This window comes from Podarcis bocagei, assembly GCF_964188305.1.
Source record: "Podarcis bocagei genome assembly, chromosome: 4".
Lineage (NCBI taxonomy): Eukaryota > Metazoa > Chordata > Lepidosauria > Squamata > Lacertidae > Podarcis > Podarcis bocagei.
The window spans coordinates 74,671,347-74,693,283 of NC_138128.1; the positions used below are offsets into that span (position 1 = coordinate 74,671,347).

A 21,937-nucleotide genomic window follows, 5' to 3' on the forward strand; every position below is an offset into this window, starting at 1 on the left:
CGCGCCGCCGCCGGCTGCCGAGCGAGCTTCTCCCGCCGCCTCCTGACGCGATCACGGGGCGCCGCCGCGGGCCTGGCCGAGCAGCTCCCGGAGGCCGTGGCCCCCGCACCATGCCCGGGGCGCGGGAGAAGACGCTCCTCCCCGGCTTGCAAGGCCTCCGATAGAGGAGCCTGTACGAGGAGGCCCGTCTCTTTCCCTTTCTCCTCCTCTCCTTTCTCGGCGTCCGCGGCCGAGCCCCGCCTCTCAGCCGGGCTGGGCGGAGGCAGAGCCAGCCCGGCAGCATGTGCTGAAGGCGCTGGGTGCTGGCCGAGCCCAGCCGCGTCTCCCTCTTCCCCTTCCTCCTCCTGCCGCTGCGCTTGCGAGGGACCCAGCACGGCCCGATGGCTACGGAGGCGGCGACGGCGGGGCCCAGCGCCCGCCTGCCTTCGTCGCCCGCGCGGAGGGACTTCTACTGGCTCCGCTCGCTCCTCGCCGGAGGTAAACACGGAACAATCCTCTTTATTTGGTGGGCAGGGGTGGCGAGGCGAGGGGGCCGGCGGTCGCTTGGTGCTCGCACGACCCCCCCCCCAAACAAAAAGAAAAATCAGTGTTTTTGGACGCCCGGCTGCGTTTTCCCTTTTCGAGGGAAGCTCGGAATCCCTTTAACTCTGATCCGTGGAATTCCCACGATACGCTCGTCTTGGGTTTTTTGCTTACACGCGCCCACCGCGCTGCCCTTGACTCCGTTAGGCTCTCGTCACTCTTCAAGGCTGCCTACTGTAGAGTTGAGAACCGAGGCGGAGCTTGTTCCTTGAAGGAGAAGCTATACTTATAGCCAGGACACCTGTCCCGGGGTCGGATTCTGCTCTGCTTTGCCCCGAGTCCTCCTTCCTCCCCGAGCTTTCTTGGTATAAATAGTAGATCGAACCGAGTTGATACGGCAGACTTAATGAAACTCTGATAGTGTCTATTTCCTAAGAACTTGACATGCATACCTGTATCTGTTCCCTAGGTAAGAAAGAGACATAATGTACTACAGGCAAACATCTTGAACCCTGCTTAATAACTGTTATCAGATTAATTGTAAGCAGAATCAACAATAAGCATAAGACAGCAGCTTGCTTTCCCCCCTAACCTTGAAAGATCTGACGTTCAAAGATTATTTAAATGACAGTTGTAAAGTGGTAAGGAAAGAATAACTGGAGGTACCACTGTATTGCATCCTAAACTGCTTGCGAGCTTTTGTATCATTTGTAGTTGATCTGACTTGGAAGTTGAATGATACAGCACAGATGCCTCATAAGGCTCGGTGGTATGGTGATGGTTGAGAGTTAACATCTTGATACAACTTCTTTGTGGGAGGTGGACCTTTAACAGAAGAAGTATATAAAAGAGCTGATCCATAATTACTGCTGAACTGTACCAATATTTAGTGATTGATTTGGAAGGGCTGGAGTTGGTGAACCTTATGAAAAAGTATTTGATGCTTTGATCTACTTGGCAAAGATACCTCTATACTTGCAATAAATTAAATAAATAAGTACACTACCTATAATGGGTTCTCTGTCTGCTGAATCACATGCCCATATTTCAAAAGAGTAGTCCTGTTGTAGCAAACACTGTTGTTAAGGTTTTCATAAGATTCTTTATTGTTTTCATATGACCAGGAGTGTTAGGTTTTTCACAACTTGGAGGAGATATTAGGAAACAGAATCTCCACCGTAAGGTGAGGCATTCCTGGAAATGAACATCAGCATATATAGTACAATGAATCAGCTTTATGTTGCTAAAAGAAAATGGAACAGAATGGGAAACCTTGTGCATAGATTGCATAACATGACTACTTTGCCAGTGAAGATAATGCCCACTGAGTGAGGGAGTCCATGCTTTACAGGTATGGGATGAACCTTGAAAAGATAAAACTTTAAAAATAACTTGCTGAATGTTTGACATGCTGTAACATTTGGCAGTCAGCAAACAGAGTTGTTCATTTTTGTCTCTGAAAGGTGTTGCGGGATGCTGTGCCAAAACAACCATTGCGCCATTGGATCGAGTAAAGATTTTGTTACAAGCCCATAATCGTCATTACAAAAATCTTGGTAAGACAGTTTTCATGTATTTTGCATTCTTGTATTTGTAAGGGAAGTATATTTCATTTTCAATTTACTGCAATATTGTCAGCAAATACAGCATTTGGAGGCAAATTTGTGTTTAATCCCTGTGCTTTTCAATGAGATTTCAAAGTTACCGTAAATTTTGCAAACCTTGAATTTGAAAGATAGGGTTGATACTGTTTTTTTCTCCACGGGTTAGATATACAGGCAGTGACCATTTTGTGCAGCGGTTCCATTCTCCCTCCCCATGTGTCATGTAGCGCATATAAGTGCACCCTGCCCTGTTACCCCCCACTCCGCCCCCGTTATGCCCGTTTCCCTTACTCCTCCGTTCTGACCCATGTGTTAGTGATCACACATCAATTGGCTGGGCCTTACATGGTCACTGGCAGCACTTTATAAAAATGGCCGGCTTTCTTTAAAATTAATGTTGCCAGGAATTCTTTTCAGAGCTGGAACCCACATTTAGCCTAAACATGAATTTGGAGACTCACTTCTTCATGATTCTCCATATATTTTTTATAGTGCTAGTCATGCGCATAGCCAGGAAAAATTGAAGGTATAGTTTGACTCCTGTATTCTGATTCACAGTGAATGGAAGCCAGTAAACCCAATAAAAATTCAGATCATTCTTAAAAGCATGGGGGAGATGTTCATGATGCCATATTTTAAGGTTAAGCTGCTCTCATTTGTTCCCCCATTTGGTATGACAGAATCAACATTGGCTTAGTATGATTACCAGTAGCCTTGTCTGAGGCCCTCAGCTGTGGGGACTTCACTCATTCTCCTCTCCAACTGCACATTGTCATTGACCTCACATGGATGTTGGAAAATCCCATTGAGTTATTTTACTCACCAAGGAGTGAACATAGTTGTACTTATTGTATTTACTTGAATCTAATGTGCACCTTTTTTGGCCAAATCACGTTGAGAAAATTAAGTGCGCATTAGATTCAGTGGCACATTTACATTCGCCAGCAAATACTTTTTTTGGTTTCAAGGTTCTGAAAATTGTGGTGCACATTAGATTCGATGGCACATTATACTCAAGTAAATATGGTATTTCTGTGTAGCTATGTGTAAGATTGGGAGAATAGAGGCACACTCCTAGTTTGCACACACTTCGACTTGATTGCCAAGTTTAGCTGAAATTGGTAAATGTTTTAGCACAATGTGATGAAAGAAGTTCTAAGGACACTATATTAAGAGGTCCTAATATGATATTACTTTGTCCAAATTGCCAATATGGTATAATGTAGCCCCCCCCCCCAAAAAAAAGAATGCTTCTGTGTTTATTATAATTTTTAGATCAGTTTTAAAATGTTTTGATTAACTAAAAAGGCGCCCCATTTAAATCAGTAGATTAAAAAAAACCCTATTTTTAAATACATATCCTGATAGAAACTGCAGTTAGTGAATACTCCCTTAACAGGTGTTTAGTTTGGAATGTGTGTGAGAGAATGGGGAATGTTGCTAAGAAAATCTGATATAGCACTTGTGTGCATAAACTAAAAACAGAGGGTTTTCTGTAGAAAGGTAAGTGGAATGAAAATGCAATCTTTTTATTTGATTCTAGCATGCTGAGGGTGTATTTGTTGCAGGCTTGCAAACATTCTAACTACATGTGTCCCTGAACACAGCAAGGTTTGTAGAAGTTAGGTGAGGCTGAGTAAATATCAGCACAGACTGTTTGAGCAAAGTCCTCCTCCACTGTTTATATGCCATTATCAGATGTCATTTTTCCTTCCTCCCGAGTTTTGAGATCCGACTTTCCCTTTTTATTTCTTCTTCCAGTTACTATTTTGGGGGGTTGTTAATAGAAATTTTGATTTAGTCTCTCATTTGTCCACTCACCATTTCTCTTTACTTTCCGGTTCTGTCAGCCTGTTTCTATCATTCCTCCTGCCTAGCTTCCTGAACATGCTGTTTATCTTATGATAAAATCTTCTTGTACTTTGTTGGATTGTTTAGCTATCACTTTCTGTTGGTTGGTCTGATCATTTTCTTTTTGTTTTCATCCTTTATTCATCACAGGCGTGATCTCTACATTGCGTGCTGTTCCCAAAAAGGAGGGCTACCTGGGATTCTATAAAGGAAATGGAGCAATGATGATTAGAATATTTCCATATGGTGCAATTCAGTTTACAGCATTTGGCCAGTATAAAAAGGTAGCTGCATTTAACTTTCCTGATGTCAGCTGTACTATCTGTGGTTGGTTAATATGTATAAAGTGACATATTTATTATGTATAACTGCCAGTTGCCTTGTTTCTTTCCCCCCAAAAGAGTGATTTGAGTAATGCAATTACTTCCAGTTTTTTATGTTTATGCTGTAAACATCAAGACTGTTACCTCTGCAAGTCTAATTAAAAACTAAAATTGAACAGTATAACAGTAATGATGGGTTGAGTGAGGCCAAATAAACTTGAGCCCAGCAAGAGAAATTAAAGGAGGAGCGGCAAAAAAAAAGCACTCTTGTTAGGGGCCTCGGGATATACCACAGCATTTTGTGGTCGGACATCACTTGTATAAATTGAAATATATTATGAGTTGCATAAAACTTGTTGAATTTCTTAACACCAGTTACCCTCTCTACATTATGGACATTTATAGACCTATAAATACGTTATCTATTTAAGCAAATCATTTTACATTTCATTCTATATATCATTAAAATGTCAAATATGTCTTTGTATGTAAATCACATAATCTGCACAAGTTGGCTCTTTCCGACTTCGATATGAAATGGAGCAATGGGAATATGCAAGTACAGTGGTACCTTGCTTTAAGAACAGCTTAGTTTATGAACAAGTTGGTTTAAGAATGCTGCAAACCCGGAAGTAGGTGCTTTGGTTTGTGAATTTTGCCTTGGAATAAGAACATGTTTTGCTTCCTGTTAAGTGTGTTCCATTTGTAAAGTGAGTCCCCCACTGCTTTGGGAAAGCACATCTTGGTTTAAAAACGGACTTCCAGAACAGATTAAGTTTGTAAACCAAGGTACCACTGTACCAATTTCTAAATAACTGTTTATCCCAAATGCTTACATATGGTATAAAATGGATAACAGCATGTATAAGAGTAGTGTTTGAGATACAACACAGCCTTTTCTTTAGTGGTGTTTACCCTTGGAATTCTCTGCACCTGGAGAGCTGCCAGGCTGCTTCTCTTTCCGTAGATCAGTGGTTTTCAACTAGTGTGCTGTGGCACCCTGGAGGGCCTTGAATGGTGGTTAGGGGTGCTGCATGGTGCCTCTGGGAAGCACCTCTCTTTGGGGTGGCGGGGACAAGGGGAAGGGTGTCAGCTCAGAGACCAGTGACGATAGCAGCAGCAGCTGCCCAGAGGACTCCCAAGGAGAGTGGAGGAGGCTGAGGGAACACTCCACAAGGAAGGGGTGTTTGAAAAGGGGTGAGAGGCTGCCGGCTCTGCGGGCAAGGGGTGACATAACTGGGCTCCTGAGCTCCTCAAGGGTGCCGCAGAAAGAATGTACCGTATTTTTCACCCTATAGGACGCACCTTTTCCCCCTCCAAAAATGAAGGGGAAATGTGTGTGCATCCTATGGGGCAAATGCAGGCTTTCACTGAAGCCTGGAGAGCGAGAGGGGTCGGTGCGCACCGACCCCTCTCGCTCTCCAGGCTTCAGGAAGCTATCCGCAAGCCTTGGGAGCCCACGGGAGTTCCCGCCAGGCTCCCACGGCTTGCAGAGAGCTGCTTGCATCCCGAAACTTGGGCGCGCTGAGCAGTCGCGCCCGGGCTTTGGGTAGCTCTGTGCAAGCCGCGGGAGCCCTCCCGCGGCTTGCAGAGAGCTGCCTGTTTGGGGGCTGGGGTCGGGGGAAGCTCGGGCTTCCCCCGCCCCAGCCCCACGCCTGGGGGGGGGGAAATAATTTTTTTTCTTTATTTCCCCCGAAAAAACTAGGTGCGCCTATGGGGCGAAAAATACGGTAGTTGGTCAAGGGAGCTGTGGACCCAAAAAGGTTGAAAACCTCTGCTATAGATCAATGAAGGTTTTCCCCAGCTATTGGGGATATGGAATCACTGCTATTGGTGCACTTAGGAACTTAGTACTGGAACAAGGGGTGGAGGGGAATCCTGAGGTTTGCAGAATTGCAATGCATTTTTCAAACATACAAAAAAACCTCCCAAGTAGCAAAAAGAAAAAAACAAAGACAATTAGCTGTCAAAGGATATGATGCACCCCCCCATATTTGATGCGCTGTGTTCACTTTAATCAAAACTTTGCTTTTGTAAGACATTGCAAAAAAATCAAAATCAGAAATTGGAGCCCCCAAAGTGGTGCCCGTCAGATGCCTCCTTGGTAACTGCCAAGTCTCTTTACGTCTCTCATTATTTAATTACTGGTCTGGGGACTTTTTCCCCTTGTTTGTTTAAATGGGAGGATTGTCTGCTTTGGGGATGTTGCCTGCTTTATTGTTTGTTTTATTTTTTGAGGTGGTTTAGTCGTTTTGCCTGGGTTCCTTTGTTTGGTTATGACAATGGGAGGGATGTCTGAGCATTGCCAGCTTTTCTGTGCAATGGGTACTTTGTGGTGCCTGCAAGATTCTTTTATTTCAAAAGACTCTCCCAGGCCTGAAACAACTTCTGATCTATGGGAAGAAAGCAAGTTTATGACAAATCCTAGCACTACAGGAAACCAATAAATAAACAAACCAATAAAATAAAAATAAGACTGTAGTACTGTCAGACAGCAAGAACTGGCATTGCTATAACATAAACCAAAATGAAAATAGTTTATTAAGATATCAGTTGTATATAAATACCTTAAAATAAAATAAATATAAGGGTGTTGTTTTGCCACCCTGGTTGCCTTTGGGAGGAAGGGTGGGATATAAATTAAATAAGAAATATAGTAAAGTAGTGTTGAGGCTGTTATTTAAAATGTAGTCAGAAGCATTAAACCATTTGTGTTTGTTTTCAGTCTGCTGACCAGTGAAGCTCACTTAAAGTGTGCTGAAGGATTATTGTTTTTTCACTCTATATATTTGATCTTTTCATAGATGATAAAGCAGAAGCTTGGCATTTCTGGGCATATTCACCGGTTAATGGCTGGATCCATGGCAGGTATTGCCTTCTTATGTATATTTAACTATTCTTTTGTTTTGCTTGCTAATCTTTAAATTGCAATTTAGTAATCAAAGTCCAAGCTAAAGGCTGTTGTCTTTAATCAGTTAAAGTTAATAAAATAGATAATAGAATCATAGAATTGTACAGTGGTGCCCCGCAAGATGAATGCCTCGCAAGACGGAAAACTCGCTAGACGAAAGAGTTTTCCGTTTTGGAGGTGCTTCGCAAGACGATTTTCCCTATGGGCTTGCTTCGCAAGACGACAATGTCTTGCGAGTTCCTGCTGGTTTTTTCCCCTCCCCCCCTTTTTCTAAGCCGCTAAGCCGCTTATCAGCTGATCCGATCAGCAGATAAGCCGCTAAAAGCCGCTAATAGCGCTAATCCGTCATTGGGCTTCCTTCGCAAGACGAAAAAACCGCTAGACGAAGAGAATCACAGAACGGATTCTTTTCGTCTTGCGAGGCACCACTGTAGAGTCCAAACGCCTGCAGTGCAGGAATCCCTTTATCCACATGGTGCTTGAACCTGCGACCCTGAGATTAAGAGTCTCCTAACAGCATCCAAATCCATTTGCATGATCAGAAGTGGCTATAAAACTTTCTGAACAAGAAAGCTGTGGTTTACATGCTCTCCTACTCTTTCCTGATGGCTGTAGCAAGCAGGGCATACACAAGTATATAGTCAGAATTCCTTTCCAGTGGTAGCCACCTATGTGCTTCTGAGAAGTTCACAAGAAAGCCATGTGTTCTTCACCTTTGGATAGTCAGAGGGTCATGGTTGCATTTTTGCTTACCCTAGCTATTAGCCAGTCATAATTCCACATTTGTATAGCCCCCTTTTAAAAAAGCCATTTAGGATGTCTTGCATGATGAAATACTTGGATTTTATCTTTCCCAAGTCCATTGCTAATCAATTTCATTTGGGTATTCTTGAATGCTAGTATTAAACAGGGAGAAATATCTCCCCACCCCAATTATAGTTTGTTAGGCATCAAAACAAGGTAAATGCTCCTGAGGTCTATTTTAACTACGTCATAATCCTCATGGATTGAAATAGTTGGTTAGAGCATCTTTTCCCTCTACATAACAGTACACAAAACTGCAATATGTGGAAATAATTTCACAAGGAACTACATATTTATGGTCTCTGAAATTTATGTGTAAGCCGAGGAATAGAAAGGGGTAAGAGAGAGAAATAAAAAGGAGAAGGAAATAGAAAGGGAAATTCACTACCAAGAAATTATGGGGTAGCAATAACACTTTTCCTGGTGTAGCTGGCAGGGCACATCTAGTGCAGATGGAGATCTAATGTATTATATAAGAAATGAGCACATGAACAGTCTTCACATTTTTAGGAATACTGCAAGAGTGGCCTGGATAATATTAATATGGAAGGAAGAGTGAAAACACACTGAAATGCGCAATCTGAATGTGAATTTGAGGTTTTGTATTAGTGGTGCTAACACCAATGTAGTTTGAGCATTAGAAATGCAGAGAAAACTTGTGAAAACTTCCATGGTTCTTGTTTCATTTCATTTCACTTTTAATTTGTATACTGCCTTTCTTTATTACTATACACAAGTTGGTTTACAAGCTGAAGAAACAACAAAGATCGCACAACTTATTAACAACCTGATCCAATACAGAAATGTCAGAATTAAACATATTTAAAATAGATTTGTATCAAATAAAGTAATATTCAGTAATCCATTAGAATATAATACTACACAATAAAATAAAATAAAATATCAGCAAAAAATAATTAAACAGAAATTCACTCTTAACAATTATAATAATTAATTTCTAAACTCTAATCAGTTAAAAATGAAAGCAAGTCACAGTGCATAAATTAACACAAAACAAATTGAGAAGTAAAGACACAAATTGAAAAGCAAAGACGCATAAAATTACCCCCCCCCCCATAGTCATCCTTCTAGCACTAGGGGGGGAAATTCCTTTGCATCAAGGCTATTGGGGGGGGGGAATGCCAAGAAAAGTCTGTTGTAATGCGTCTTTTCGAAGTAGCAAAGATAAACATTATGGGGAAAACTTTCCGCCCTGGATTTCCTGAGTCCTGTGTAATTCAAATCTTGGTAGTAACTCTTCATTGGTGGATAATTGCCTTAGTCTCCTTTAAGGAAAAAACAACTAGACTGAAGCAGAGGGGAAAACATGATTTCAGCTATTCAAAACACAAGTGCCCTTCATCCCAGGCATTTTGAGAACAAAGGGATTTAAGCCTTCCAGATGCAAAAGCAGGAAAAAGTACCAAACACATATGGTTATGCTGGCTTCATTTCCTGGGGGTGGGGTGGGGATAGTGTGCTAGTTTAAGCATATGAAACATGCACATTTTAAAAGTGTCATTCCAAGTTGCAGTGATTTTAAGGAAGCAGCTTAGGTCTTAACCAGAGTGTGACTTAACTGATTCCTGAAAGTTCTGCATGACGTCATTCATTCCTCTTTGCAGCCTCCCTGACTTTAGCATGTTACTTGCATAAAAATTATCTGTGTTCCCAACTCTTTAGAGAAGTTACTTATAAGCATGAAAGTACAAGTCCTCCAAATGTGAAAACAAGGTTGAGTTTAAAAAATCACCCTCTATTTAAAGGACCCTTTGTGTTTTTCTGTTAGCGATGTTCTTGATATTGGCATGTCATAACTGTGTTGCCCAGTTCAGGTCGTATTTGTGTTTTTTTTGTTTTGAAGGTATAACTGCAGTAATTTGCACTTACCCTCTTGACATGGTGAGAGCACGTCTGGCATTCCAAGTAAAAGGGGATCACACATACACTGGAATTATTCATGCATTCAAGACCATTTATACGAAGGTAGCTTGTTTATCTCTTTTGTTTTAGTGCTATTGTGTTGCTGGTTTCTGAGGCTAATATTTTTTTTAAAAAACAAGCTTTTAAGGATCTTGAAACAGCTGTTCTGTGTAAACATCTCTCACTCTGTGAGAGATGCTGTTTGTGGCAGAGTGAAAAATACAGTTTTGAAAATGATACTGCTCATGAGATTTGATAGTGGTTCACAACATAAAACAATAGAAACATTTACATTTTAAATGTTACGATTATCTGTCAGCCCTCTTGTGTGGCTGTGCCCTAGAATGCACCCTAAATCATAGTAACAAATAAAACCATTCCCAGTAAACAGCAAAATCGGCAAAACAAACTGAACAAGAGCATGCAATAGTAAAAAAAAGCATACTCTTAAGTCATCAACTCTTTGGAAGTACAATAGAAGACACAGTTTTGTCTTTTTGGGAGAGAGTTTCAGAGCAGTGAGGCTGCCTCAGAGCACTAAACTAGGTGCACACATGCTTAATAAACATGTATAGCTGTGTACCTCTAGGAGCAACTCCACCCCCATCATTCTGAGATCCACAACTGGGTTTGTCCCTGAAAGTTTGGATCAGATCACAAAATTTGCTTATAAAGAGACACCTTCTTTTTTAAAAAAAAACCTGACCAAAAGGAAAAGACTGATTTCATTTACATGTGCAAAACATCACTCTAATCTAATGTATATGTGCACTTTGTACTCAGTGCAATTAAATATTTGTTGTTTGTTTGTTCTTTTCATCATTGGCTTACTCCAAAAGGAAGGTGGTTTGCAAGGATTTTATCGAGGGCTTACGCCAACAGTTGTAGGAATGGCTCCATATGCAGGTGAGTTGAACTTGAATGAGAGTCTTTCCCAGTGAACCACTTGGTGTTTAATTTTGATTCGCAAAACTGTTCACATTGCTGCTGTTAAAATAAAAATTGCACATGTTTAGTGGTGCTAGGATTTGCGTAGATACCAGCAGAGAAGGTTGTTGCCGGGAATTTATTATATAATTATAGTGACTTGTTTGTGGAACGTGCCCCCCAACTAGTACAGATGTACACTGAGAGCCATCTATAAAATGCTCTACTGACTGTCCTTAGTTGTCCTAACAGTCTGAAAGATCTGCATAAGCGCAAAATCACTGGTAAAGTAAACAACTATTACAGACTGTTAACAAAAATGGAAATATGCATTCTTATAGCCACATGGAGTCTCTTTTTTCTTTGAATTTTAAACAGTGTTCTTGACATCTATTCCACTATGCATTCTAGTATTTATAAGGGTTGTTTTTGCACCAGTCTATCTGCACTTGTATACTCCTCAATTCTGAAACCAATTGTACGGTTCCTGTTGCCCTTTGTCTTGACTGCTGGTGTTGATTTTGAGTATCTCCTATCACTTTTATCTTTCATTTGTAGTGGGGAAGGTAGTTTTCTAATATCAATACATGTTTCACTGCACCTGGAATAGACTGAAAGGTGTAGCATGGCGTTTACATATTCATTTCCTTTCCAGAAGCATTTTAACTCTTCCCCATAACACCCGTGTGAAGTTTTTCTCACCTGCCTATCTATCAGTACTAAGTGCCTTCAAGAACCCCAGCCTGGTTCTTATCATTAGATCCCCCTGCTGAGCCCCTCACTCTTCCAAAGTAAAGATAGAACTCTTCTCATCCTTAGGCACCTATTTATTTTTTATTCTGGTTCAGGGTTCCTGTCACCCTTCTTAATTTCTGGCAGGTAGGGACCTTACCTACTCTGTTGCTTAGTATAGCACCTCTTTCTGACTTTCCACTGTACAAATTACCCATAGACAACCTCCTGTCCTCCCCCCTTAACTCTCTCTCAGACTGGTTCCCTTTAGCCAGAGCTTACCAACCTTCCTTCTGCTTGCTATTTCATTTACCACAACTACTCCCCTGCAAAGTTTCTCAGCCCATAGTTACCCATTCTTGCCCTCTCCTATTCACCATCAAGCTTCTTCCTCCATATTTGGCCCCCTGCTTCTGTATATGCACATGGTCTCTTTCTTCCATACACACATTCTTCTTCCTTCTCCCTCCCTCCCTCTCTCTCTCTCTCCCTCTCTCTCTCTCTCTCTCTCTCTCTCTCTCTCTCTCTCCTCACACACACATTTACAGTGGTACCTCGGGGTTAAGTACTTAATCCATTCTGGAGGTCCGTTTTTAACCTGAAACTGTTCTTAACCTGAAGCACCACTTTAGCTAATGGGGCCTCCAATTGCTGCTGCGCCGTCGGAGCACGATTTCTGTTCTCATCCTGAAGCAAAGTTCTTAACCCGAGGTACTATTTCTGGGTTAGCGAAGTCTGTAACCTGAAGCGTATGTAACCCGAGGTACCGCTGTACATGCTTCGGTTCCCTAGGTGCTACTTTGAGGCATTCCTCAAGGTCTCTCCAAAGCACCATAGGAACTGTGGTGCCTGGTGCACCTCACACCCCAATTAAAACTCTGAAAATACACAACCCAACATAATTCCCACATCCCGGATACTTTGTGCCAGATTACGGCGTTGGTGTCAGATGCAAGTGATAAACAAAAACAAAGATTGGTTCTTCAATACATACTTGACAACAATTTCACAATGTGACTATCCTCAAACAGAGAAGATATGACTCAGCTATGACTAAGCCAGAGCTTTCCAGACTTTTCATGTTGGTGACAGACTTTTCGTGACACAGTAACACAGTTTTACTAGCAAACCAGAGGTTAAACTCACCCCTTTCCAGCCCCGGGAGGAGCATGGGGAGCGTTCACTTGACATACCTACACACTACAGCCAGCACACTGGTGTTGTGACACAGTTTGGAAAGCTTTGATAAGTATCATTGATTTTTTTTTTTCCTCCATGAGGAAAGAGCTTGGTGCAAGCTCTACACTCCTTTATATATATATATGAGTTTTAACTGTGCTTAACCTTTGGTTGGATTGTGCCTTTGTTGTCGATGTAGCTTGTTGTGGTATTGTTTCCATTAAAGTTACATTTTTCCCTTTCAGGTTTCCATTAAAGTTACATTTTTCCCTTTCAGGTTTCTCATTTTTTACCTTTGGTACCTTAAAGAGTGTGGGACTTGCCCAAGCGCCTACCCTGCTTGGGAAGCCTTGCTTAGATAATCCTGATGTCTTAGTTTTGAAAACTCATGTAAATTTGCTGTGTGGTGGCATAGCTGGAGCAATAGCACAGACAATATCGTAAGTTTTTCTAGTATTTTATACTGCACTGAATTGTTAGGCTAGCTTGCATTAGTATTGTAAGTAAAATTCCTACCTTGGAAATCATGAAATTTTAATTTCGTCATAATCTAAGGCATCAGCCACACCTTTGCAGTATGGAAAGAAAGCCTATTGCTCAATTTAAAATGGGGCAATAATGCCCCAGGCAAAAAGAAACTTTCATACTATAATAGTAAAGAACAGTATATTATGGCATTTGACACCAGAGATATCTATTTTCAGGTCTCGTCCTATGTTTTGTGATTGCATTTTTAAGGTTTCAAACTGTTTTTTGTATTGTATCTTAAATTGTTGTAATCCACCTTAGGCTGAACCTTAGGCTGCTGATGATAGATGCTGCTGACAGCATATTGTATTCTGCAAAAGTTTTTGAAGGCTGCAACTCTTATTCATTATGACTTCCTTCAAAAACATTTGAACTGATCAGTTTGTTTATTGATAAGAGTGCAGTCCATTAGGCAACTGCTTTCTCTGTCAATTTAGTAAAACTGTACTATTCCAGCTGGAAGTTGGAAAATTATAATCTTTATACAGCAGTGATAATGTGAGTTATAATAACTTGTATAGTTGTTAAATTAAACCTCTGGGAGGATCAGAGAATGGTTGGAGTACCTCATACTGCCAATTTGCTAAGCCAAGCCTATCTGCACTTGATCAATGACTAGAAGTCCCATGTAAGAGCAGTGCACAAATATAATAAAAAAAAACTAAAAAGCTAGACCCCAGAACATGTTGTTTTCCAAGGAAGGGTTTTCAAAATCCAACTTTAAATGTGAGAAAGTAAAACAAACCTTAATAAGGCTACAATCCTATTCCCACTTGCCTAGGAGTAAGCCCTATTGAACTCAGTGGGACTTATTTCTGAGTAGAAATGTTTAGGATTGCACAGTAAATATGTATTGTAACATACAATAAATGTTTTTCCAATATAGTATTTATGAATTACATAGGCTGGCATTCGCATTAAAATGTATTTTAATTTTCTCAGTTTAAGTATTAGAGTGTGAAAATTAAAACACATTTCTCTGTATCCTGACCTATCATTCCTTTTTTCCAAGGAGCTCATGGTAGCATAAATAGGTTCTCTCCCCATTTTATCCTCACAACAGCCCTGTGTGGTAGGCTAGGCTGAGAATTAATGACTGACTCAAGGCCACCCAATGAGCTTCATGGCTGTGTGAGGATTTGAATCTGGCTCTTATGTAACACTAACTGCTAAACCACACTGGCAATGCAGGGTGTTAAGAATTTTAGATGCTGCTTTAAATATTATAAGTCAGAATTTTTTAAAAAATGAGCTGCAAAGGTGTTCCACACAACTTGATGCCAGTGAGTTCCATTATTTCCCCCCTGGCATCTCCTTTTCACATATAATATGTTAAGTTGTGTGATGGGCAGGTATGTTACTTTTTTTGTACTTTAAAATATTGGGACTTTGTTGGGACAAAGTTAGTTACTATGGTGTCAGTAAAGGAGGTGTAAGCATGTGCTTTCATTGAGAGAGCTGAATACGAGGGATTTAAATGCTTAATTTGGGCTGGATTGTGGCCTTTTTCTGTTTACTTCATCCAGTGCAAATGTGGTATTGAGCCTTAAACCTTGTTTTTACACAAACCATGTTTAGCTTCAGAGATTATATTTCTATGAAACTGAATACATATTTGTTTGATTTTTTGTGTTTATTTTTCTGATAACTTTAAGTAGCATAAACTTGAACCTCCTATTTTCTTGTAAAGGAAACCCTAATGTAAAGAAGTTCATAGTTCTGTAAAAACAGTTTGTGCTTAACATGCAAAAAATCATAGGCTCTATCCTCAGCATCTCCTTTCTAAAAAAAATGTGTGGGAGATCTTCGACATTGGAACTTGAGACCTAGAACAGCTGATTCTAGTCAGAGTAGATACTGTATTTACACGAATCTAATGTGCCATCAAATCTAATGCGCATCTCAATTTTCAAAACCTTGAAACCAAAAAATTATTTGCTGGCAAATGTAAATGCACCATCAAATCTAATGTGCATCCTATTTTTCGTGATGTAATTCGGCCAAAAAAGGTGTGCATTACATTCGAGTAAATACGTTAATACTGGGATAGGTTGACTAACGATCTGATTTAGTATAAGACACCATCATATGTTCCACACAGTTCTTATTTCTCATATGAATTTCCTTTAACTGTATTTCATTGTGCAAATACTTTCAGCACTGTGGGTTTTTTTTTTAAATTTTTAATTTATTGTACAACAAAAAGCAGACAATACACAGAAAGAAAAAAGCAACAACACACAAAGAAAAACAAACAACAAAATAATGTAGGTTCAACACAAAGAGCTTGTTTTGGGGGAAAAAAACCATCTTTTTCTTCCCAGATATCCTCTTGATGTAACACGTAGACGAATGCAGTTGGGAGCAATACTTCCGGAGTCCGAAAAGTGCCTGTAAGTTTAGTTTAGTGCCTTAAATGAAATTGAAAACTGATATCTTATTCTGCTACTTTATAATAAAGGTAAAGGTACCCCTGCCCTTACGGGCCAGTCGTGTTTGACTCTAGGGTTGTGCGCCTATCTCACTTAAGAGGCCGGGGGCCAGCGCTGTCCGGAGACACTTCCGGGTCACGTGGCTAGCGTGACGAAGCTGCTCTGGCGAGCCAGCACCAGCGCAGCACACGGAAACGCCGTTTACCCTCCCGCTATAAAGCGGTACCTATTTATCTACTTGCACTTAAGAGTGCTTTCGAACTGCTAGGTGGGCAGGAGCTGGTACCGAAAGACGGGAGCTCACCCCGCCGCAGGGATTCGAACTGCCAACCATGCGATCGGCAAGCCCTAGGCGCTGAGGTTTTACCCACAGCGCCACCCGTGTCCCTCTATAGCTCTTTACAATTTTAGCATCCTTTTCTTGTCCTTATAATAGCTCTTTACAATTTTAGCATCCTTTTCTTGTCCTTTGGTTAAAAGATATATATTATTTGCAAAGTTACGAAATTTATACCAGTCAAGGATGCATTTTGGCAAATTTCTACAGTGGTACATTCAAAAAAAGTGGGTAGAGATTTGTTCTCAGTGTATGATCCTAATGCATCAGTTTCCTTCCATCACGTCTTATCTTTGATGTAGAGATGGGACTTTGTCAGTTTTTAATAGGCTGTGTCAGTATATGAACCATAGTGGACCCAAGTTTTCAAAAACAGCAGATGAAAGAGGTCTAAGTTGGTTTCTGGACTGTGTCCCTTCAGACTACAGGTGGGGATTCATTCACATAACAGTTGATGGCGTCTCCATACACAACTGGCATGTCAGGAAGAATTCTCGCCTTAGTCACCCTTCCGAAATGCTGGTTGGTTCTTCCATATAACCTGCACATAGAATTGAGATTCAGTCCCTTCAATCAAATCCCATCTGCCGTTTAAAGTGATACAGTCCTGAAACAGGCTTCCCATTGCATTTCCACCCCTCCAAAATGATTAACAGTTCATTATGTTGTGCACATCAGAGGCAGTTCAACTGTGCTGTAAGGAGAAGTGGCTGCCACAAGTGACTGGTCTAGTATGCATTCTGGGGTTGCAGAATAGCAGCTCTGAGCCACAGGCCACAAATTAGAAATGAAGACTTCTTGATGCGTTGTGGCTAGAGTCCTCAACAAGCCTTTGGTGATTTTTGTCCTAATCATTATCGGACTTGAACTTTTAAAATATGTTTGTATTGTTAAATTGCTTCAGGGTGTTTTGTGGAAAGCGATTGATTGATTGATTGATTGATTTGGATGTGAAGGCCCAGGACTTCCCATAGACTATTCCTCATATCCTGTTTTCATCTCTCTCTTTAAATTGCTGACAAGAAACAGCCTGCTACAAAACTAAGGCAGTTATGCTTTTTGAGGTTGCAACCCTATACAGTATGCATTTACCTGGGAGTGAGCTCCACTAAGATAACTGGATCTGAGGAAGCATTGATAGAATTGCTCTGTAAATTTCATAAATATGCCAAATACAACAATCTTACTGGTTTATTACTTTATAAATAATGCATTTTGTTACAGTACAGGTCAGATAAGAAAATGAATGTTGCATAGACTTCCTAAGGGAATAAACATTTTCCTCATGACTCCAAATTTTCCAGAAATTTTACATTTTTGGGTAGTGCTCTATGTAATTTTTACTTATTTCCGTGTAACTTTTCCGGGAGACTTCCTGATGGATTGTGTTGCTTGTTATGGTGGATTGTGTCCTAGTTCGTAAGTAGGAGATGTGGGACGGTTGGATTTTCACCCTAAAGCAACAAATATTTGTGCCTTTTCTGCATGCTATATTTCTTATGTCCTTTCTGTACGTTAACAAAGAGACCTAATCCACAACTTGACAAAGTTTTGCACCCTCCTTTTAACAACCACCTTGCTTTCCCCCCCCAAGTCCAATTTCCTGTGCTGCATGAGTGAAAACATTTTGTAGCAATTTTTAGTAACCAGTTTGTAAAATTCAAATATTGTGTAGTAGTTTCTAGATTTTTAAACCATTATTGAAAGTGAATAGTAAAGCTTTCATTTTAAGTATATTAAAATCTACTCTGTTCTGTTTCTAGTACAATGGTACAGACACTGAAGTATGTTTATGGAAATCATGGAATACGAAGAGGATTATACCGAGGATTATCCCTGAATTATATTCGGTGTATTCCTTCACAGGCTGTCGCCTTCACCACCTACGAATTTATGAAGCAGTTCTTGCACCTCAATTAAAGACTCTTAAATTTTATTGAAAAACAATTCTTGTTTTTGTATTGTATTTATCTGTGAAAATTCCCTTGGGAATCACTGGTTCTTATAGTGCTTTCTTTACCAGAAGCAGTATAGCATGTAAATGGGACAGAAGTTGAATAAGTTCTTTGTTATGCATACATACAGTGTGGAAGGTCACTGATGGAAATAAAAATAAATTGGGGAATTTACTGTGAAAAGTAAACCAATTTTAGAAGTTCCAAATGATTGTTTATTTTTTAAAAAATCCATTTCAATAGGTTTGCTTTCATTTTTTTAATTGGAGAGTTTAAGTATCTGCTTTTCTAAAGGGTTGACAATATACCTTAACTAAAACATAAAAGTAATTGTAGATCCGCTTGGAAACCCATTTTAATGAATTCACTTTGACTTGCTTTCATGCAATTAAGTTTAAGGTTCTGCTGTGCTTCTGCAGTTAACATGCCAATTACTTCAGAATTTATTAATGTAATCTCATTCATGGATTACAGTCCCTTCATTTTATTTTCAGATTTTCTAGTAGCTAGAAAGTATATAATCTCACAATTTATTTCCATGATACAGATCTCCCTGAGTGGGAACTCAAAAGTGGTGCTCGGTTTCTTCCAAGGGGTTTGCAATACTTATTTTTTGTCTTTGAACTGTTCATAATGCTGCTTTAGAAACTTCTGTTAGAGGTTGGAGTAGATGTGATATAGAAGATCATGTGATGTTTTGGGGCTTGCTTTTAAAATTGGGAAAGTAGTTATCTAAGAGTGTGTTTAGGCCTTTCCTGCAGTTTATCTCCCCCCCGCCCTTGCCCCACAATAAAGCTGATACAAGCTTTATGGGATGCAGGAGAGTAAGAAACAACATCTCTGAACTTCAAATCAGCCACATGGAGTTCTTGGATATAAAGCAAACATAGGTGATTGCTGTCATGTACCTCCCATTTCATTTCTATTTTGCCCCTACAACACTTTGTCATTAAGCTCTGGGAACTGTTTTCAAGAAACTAAGTCTAAAGCCTTATTAGACTCCTGGAATTCCATGACCTTTTGGATACTGGATCTTACTTTTCTATATGACACACCTCCCCATTCTAGTCATGCCTACTCAGAAGTAAGTCCCATTGAATTCAGTGGAGCTCTCAGGTAAACGGGTACAGGCAGTAGCCTAAAGAAGCCTATCTTATTAACCCAGCACTATCCAGCGGTTCTCAACCTGTGGGTCCCCGGATGTTGTTGGACTACAACTCCCATCATCCCTGAGCTCTAGCTAGGGGTGATGGGAGTTGTAGTTCAACAACATCTGGGGACCCACAGGTTGAGAAAGGCTGCTTGAAACCCTTTCATGCCATTTCTGACTTCTCTCTGATGTGTCTGTATCACCTGACCCCTCTGCTTTCCATGTGTTGGAGGGGGAACTTTTACAGTGGGGCGGCTTCCTGATGCATATATTCACCCTCCAATGCATAGAAGGTGGAGAGTCTGGGGGAGGGGACATGCGGGGGGAAGAGGTACAGTCCTACTCCCCCCTCTCACAAACATGAGGAATTGCACAGATGTTATGTGATTGATTAATCAGGAAACACATTTAACTTGTTTTAAGCTGCTGTTGATTTGGGTTTGATTTATGATTCAGTACTTCTACAATGGTAGGGGGCATGAGGAAACAGAAATGAACTTTATGGGTCCAATATTAAAAGTACACAAGGCTATTGAAAGTTGAGGTTCTCCTACAATTTATAGCAGTCTTCACGAAGCTGGGGCTGATGGGAGTTGTATTTAGCACCAGGTTGGTTAAGGTTGATTGATAGCACTTCATCCAATGCTGTATCTATGAGTAAGCAGAGTCCTATCCTCGCATGGGTTTTGTTTTGGTAAGATTGAGAGCATCTAAAACATTTTACGTACGGACCAAGATGCGCACACTTCTGCTGGAAGGTTAATGAATACTTTTACTACAAGGCCACCTTTCTGAAACAAGCAGGAATTTGCAGCTTTAACTACTTGCTATGTTTCCCCCATGCGGCCTGTATTACAAAGATGAAGAACCTGTTCTTCTCCAGATGTTGTTGGACTCCCAACTCCAGTAAAAACAGTGATCCGGGATGAAAGTTGTAGTCAGAGTTCTGGAGGGCCATAGGTTCCCCATTCCTGCTGTGCGCTGCAGTATATTCTACTGCACTGAGTGATTTTCTTCTTCTGTGCCTTCTATTATGGCTCCTTTGGTAATAGGATGCAACTTTATTAATTCTTCACTTATCTCTCAATGTTGAAAAAAGTCTACCCAACAGTGGGAACTTGGGCTTTTCAGTAAAGTTCTAGCCACATTGCATGATGACATGGGGGCGGCATATCCTATTTTGCTGCTTGAGGCTGTCTGTGCCACACCACCACCCCACGCTGGTGCAGAAGCATCAATGCTGATTTCCAGTAAGATTTTGCAATGCTGGCATTGCTTCTCCCCCAGTGGTGGAGGTGGCAGGGCTTCCACCCTGAGGTGGTGGCATCACCCCACCTAATGGCTGGCCCGGCCCTGAGATTACAGCTTTGCTGTCCACTGTTGGTTTGGCTACATCTTTTTTTTCAAGAGGACCTGCCCACTTTTTGCAACAAATCCTACCTATTTTGCCTATTGGTTTTATGGATAGGTCAGTTTTAGGAAGCTTGGATAAGTGTCTTCCCTTTCAATAGCAGCCTTCCAATTTCACCTTCCTATTGCTAGGAACAATGTGTATGTCTTGGTTATTTTTTAAAAATGGGTTTATTTGATTAAGCGAGTCTGATTTTGCCAAACTTAAATGCTAAAGCTTTTGCAACACTTATCAAAATGTTTTATGTAAAGCAATATAATTTATTTTTTGTAAATATTGTATATGGAGTATGAAACTGGTAAGAGCTATGTTACCAAATCTAGCAGCAGCTGTAAAAATCGCTTTTAGTAATAGTCCATAGCTGGGACATAACAAGTTCTGTGGTTTGGCATTTTTTATTTTATTGAAATATGTGTCTTTTGACATTTGATATTATTATTGTCCAAGAGATGTATATTTTATTTTAAACTGAAATGTCTTGAATAGCAATATAACTAAGCATACCAGCCAATATAAAAGCATGTGTTTGGAATTTTATATTTTTTTTCTGTTTTATGCAGATTTAAAATGTTTGATGAAACAATATTAAAGTGACTGCAGTTAATCTCTGGCCTTATTTGCAATTTTTTAAAATGAAAACTTAGAAAGGTGTATCTTCTAAACATCTTAAAAATTTTAAAAAGTATGATCATTAAGAAGACAATCAAGGCTTTTATACAAAAAAACCCATTTGCATCATGTGCCACAAATTACCCACCAGAACTTATTTCTAAGTAACTGCTCAGAATGGCAATAACGTAGTTGACAATATTGCTTGCTTTTCTTGGGCTGACTGTGGAGCTTTCTTTGATTCTTGTAATCTGCTTTTCTCTTGAATGTTTGGCCCCTTTCCAGCGGCTTAGTAAAGTTCCTATTGGAGAATAGTGCGTAGATCCTGTATTCACTAAATTTATAATCAAACACCTTTTTAAAAGACTGCTTTTATAACAATGAAATGTAATGGATTTCATGTGACAATTGTGCTTTTGAAAGATACTTAGCAATTTTTACTGCAAATAAGAAATGTTAAAAAGTTTCTGGCCTTTTCATATTCCTTTTCCCTAATTTAATAGTGGACAGACTGTATTCAGACATGCTAAACCTTGGTTTTAGCATTATAAGAATGAGCCTGGCCTCCACGCTGGGCTCAAATGTGTTCCAAATGGCTGCAAGGAGGAGATAAGAACCCCGCCCCCTCCATTATGCAGAATATCATAAGCCATTGCACACAAAACACCCTGCTGTTCAATGCAGGGATAGCCTAGCTGTTAGAGCATGAGACTCTTAATCTCAGGGTCATGTGTTTGAG

General features: G+C 40.3%; 1 protein-coding gene and 1 long non-coding RNA gene across 2 annotated transcripts; both read left to right on the forward strand.

Moving 5' to 3' along the window:
- Positions 1 to 349: 349 nt before the first annotated feature.
- Positions 350 to 18,249, forward strand: SLC25A16 (solute carrier family 25 member 16). The gene is made up of 9 exons (XM_081189802.1): positions 350 to 477; positions 1,986 to 2,078; positions 4,128 to 4,261; positions 7,105 to 7,168; positions 9,880 to 10,001; positions 10,778 to 10,844; positions 13,054 to 13,216; positions 15,629 to 15,697; positions 17,837 to 18,249. Exons 1-9 carry the CDS (start codon positions 381 to 383, stop codon positions 17,991 to 17,993), a joined length of 966 nt encoding a protein of 321 aa, XP_081045928.1. The 5' UTR covers positions 350 to 380; the 3' UTR covers positions 17,994 to 18,249.
- On the forward strand, positions 13,223 to 15,491 carry LOC308584798. The gene is made up of 2 exons (XR_014007012.1): positions 13,223 to 14,672; positions 14,712 to 15,491. It is a non-coding gene; the product is annotated as an uncharacterized lncRNA (long non-coding RNA).
- Positions 18,250 to 21,937: the final 3,688 nt, after the last annotated feature.

Coding starts and splice junctions, on each gene's coding strand:
- SLC25A16 (XM_081189802.1), top strand. CDS start 381: ATGGCTACGGAGGCGGCGACGGCGGGGCCCAGCGCCCGCCTGCCTTCG. Junction 478..1,985: donor CCGCTCGCTCCTCGCCGGAG/GTAAACACGGAA, acceptor TGTCTCTGAAAG/GTGTTGCGGGATGCTGTGCC. Junction 15,698..17,836: donor CCGGAGTCCGAAAAGTGCCT/GTAAGTTTAGTT, acceptor TTCTGTTTCTAG/TACAATGGTACAGACACTGA.